Source organism: Sinocyclocheilus anshuiensis, unplaced genomic scaffold (genome assembly GCF_001515605.1).
Source record: "Sinocyclocheilus anshuiensis isolate Anshui unplaced genomic scaffold, SAMN03320099.WGS_v1.1 scaffold18053, whole genome shotgun sequence".
Taxonomy (NCBI): Eukaryota; Metazoa; Chordata; class Actinopteri; order Cypriniformes; family Cyprinidae; genus Sinocyclocheilus; species Sinocyclocheilus anshuiensis.
In genome coordinates, this window is record NW_015558134.1 from 1 (window position 1) to 1,367 (window position 1,367).

The window sequence follows — 1,367 nt, forward strand, 5'->3', positions numbered from 1 at the left end:
TTTATTTTTTATGTTGTTTGTAACGACTAAGAGCCTTCAGAAACCTGTTTACTATTGCATTATAAATCTAGTCGTGGGTGATGTACTATTCAGCACCACAACATTATCGAAAATAATCAGCAGGTACTGGTTTCAAGATGGAACCATTTCATTCTTGGGTTGTTTTGTGCAGATGTTTTTTGTGCATTATTTTGGCAGTGTATGTTCAGTTATTCTGGCAGTAATTGCTATAGACCGCTATGCAGCAATTTGTTACCCGCTTCAATATCATAGCATCATGACAAACCAAAATATACTCATTCTGTTATTTGGCTCTTGGATTTTGGGTTTGCTAGGCCCCGTGGCAATGGTCATTCGAGCTTATCCTCTCCCTTACTGTGCAGAACACACAATTATACACTGTTACTGTGATCATGTTTCAATCACAACACTGGCATGCATAGACAGATCACTATATAGTATTCCAGCCCTCATCTATGCCTTTGCAATACTGTTGGTGCCCTTTGCTGTTATTATATTCTCTTATTGCTCTATCTTTCTAGCAGTTATGCAGATTTCAGGTACTCAAGGAAAGATGAAGACTTTCTCCACCTGCAGTCCTCAGCTCATCATAATTGCTCTCTTTTTCCTACCCAGGTTATTTAATTATTTGTCTGGCAACATTGGTATAAAGTTCAGCACTGATTTGCGATTAGTAATTATTATGATGTATAGCGTGTTGCCACCCATGATAAACCCCCTTATTTATTGTCTGAGAACAGAAGAGGTCAAAAAGTTACTAAGTAGACAATTTCAAAAGAAACAAATTGGTATTCCTTTACGGTCGATCTGATGTGCTTTATTTAATGAGGTGGCCAAACTGTTGCCGTTGTAATAAGGTCCTCAACACTAGATATCTCTATATTACAAAACATGCACCATATTCCAGTAAGAGTTAATGGACTAGACTGAATGCCAAGAACACTAATATGTCTTTTTTGAAGGGCTCCTGAATATTGATTTTATTTTCATGAAATTAAGAATTTTTTTTGCACCTTCTGCTATAATGAAGGGCTCCTGAAAATGTATTTTATTTTCATGAAATTAAGAATTTTTTTTGCACCTTCTGCTATAATATTACTTACAGTGCTAATATTATATTATAGACAATATGGTAGTTTTATTATGATCATTTATGCAATAGGTAGGCCTAAAAGGACTTTTTCCACTCTGCTGCTCAAATATACTTTAATTAATCGTATACATCATATAAATGCATATAAATTCATTATGTAATGTTACACAAATATAAAGATAAAAAATGTGAATGATATGCCATATCATTATGGTTCAGGATGACCTCTCTGAGCAGTTCTAATTTTGTCTGA

The 1,367-nt window shown here is 34.6% G+C and overlaps 1 protein-coding gene across 1 annotated transcript; it reads left to right on the forward strand.

The window, feature by feature from the left end:
• Window positions 1–7: 7 nt before the first annotated feature.
• LOC107679353 (olfactory receptor 2AT4-like) lies at window positions 8–832 on the forward strand (the record flags this gene model as incomplete). Its single annotated transcript, XM_016474877.1, has 1 exon — window positions 8–832. A coding segment is annotated over one exon (825 nt), but the record flags the coding sequence as incomplete, so codon positions are not given.
• Window positions 833–1,367: the final 535 nt, after the last annotated feature.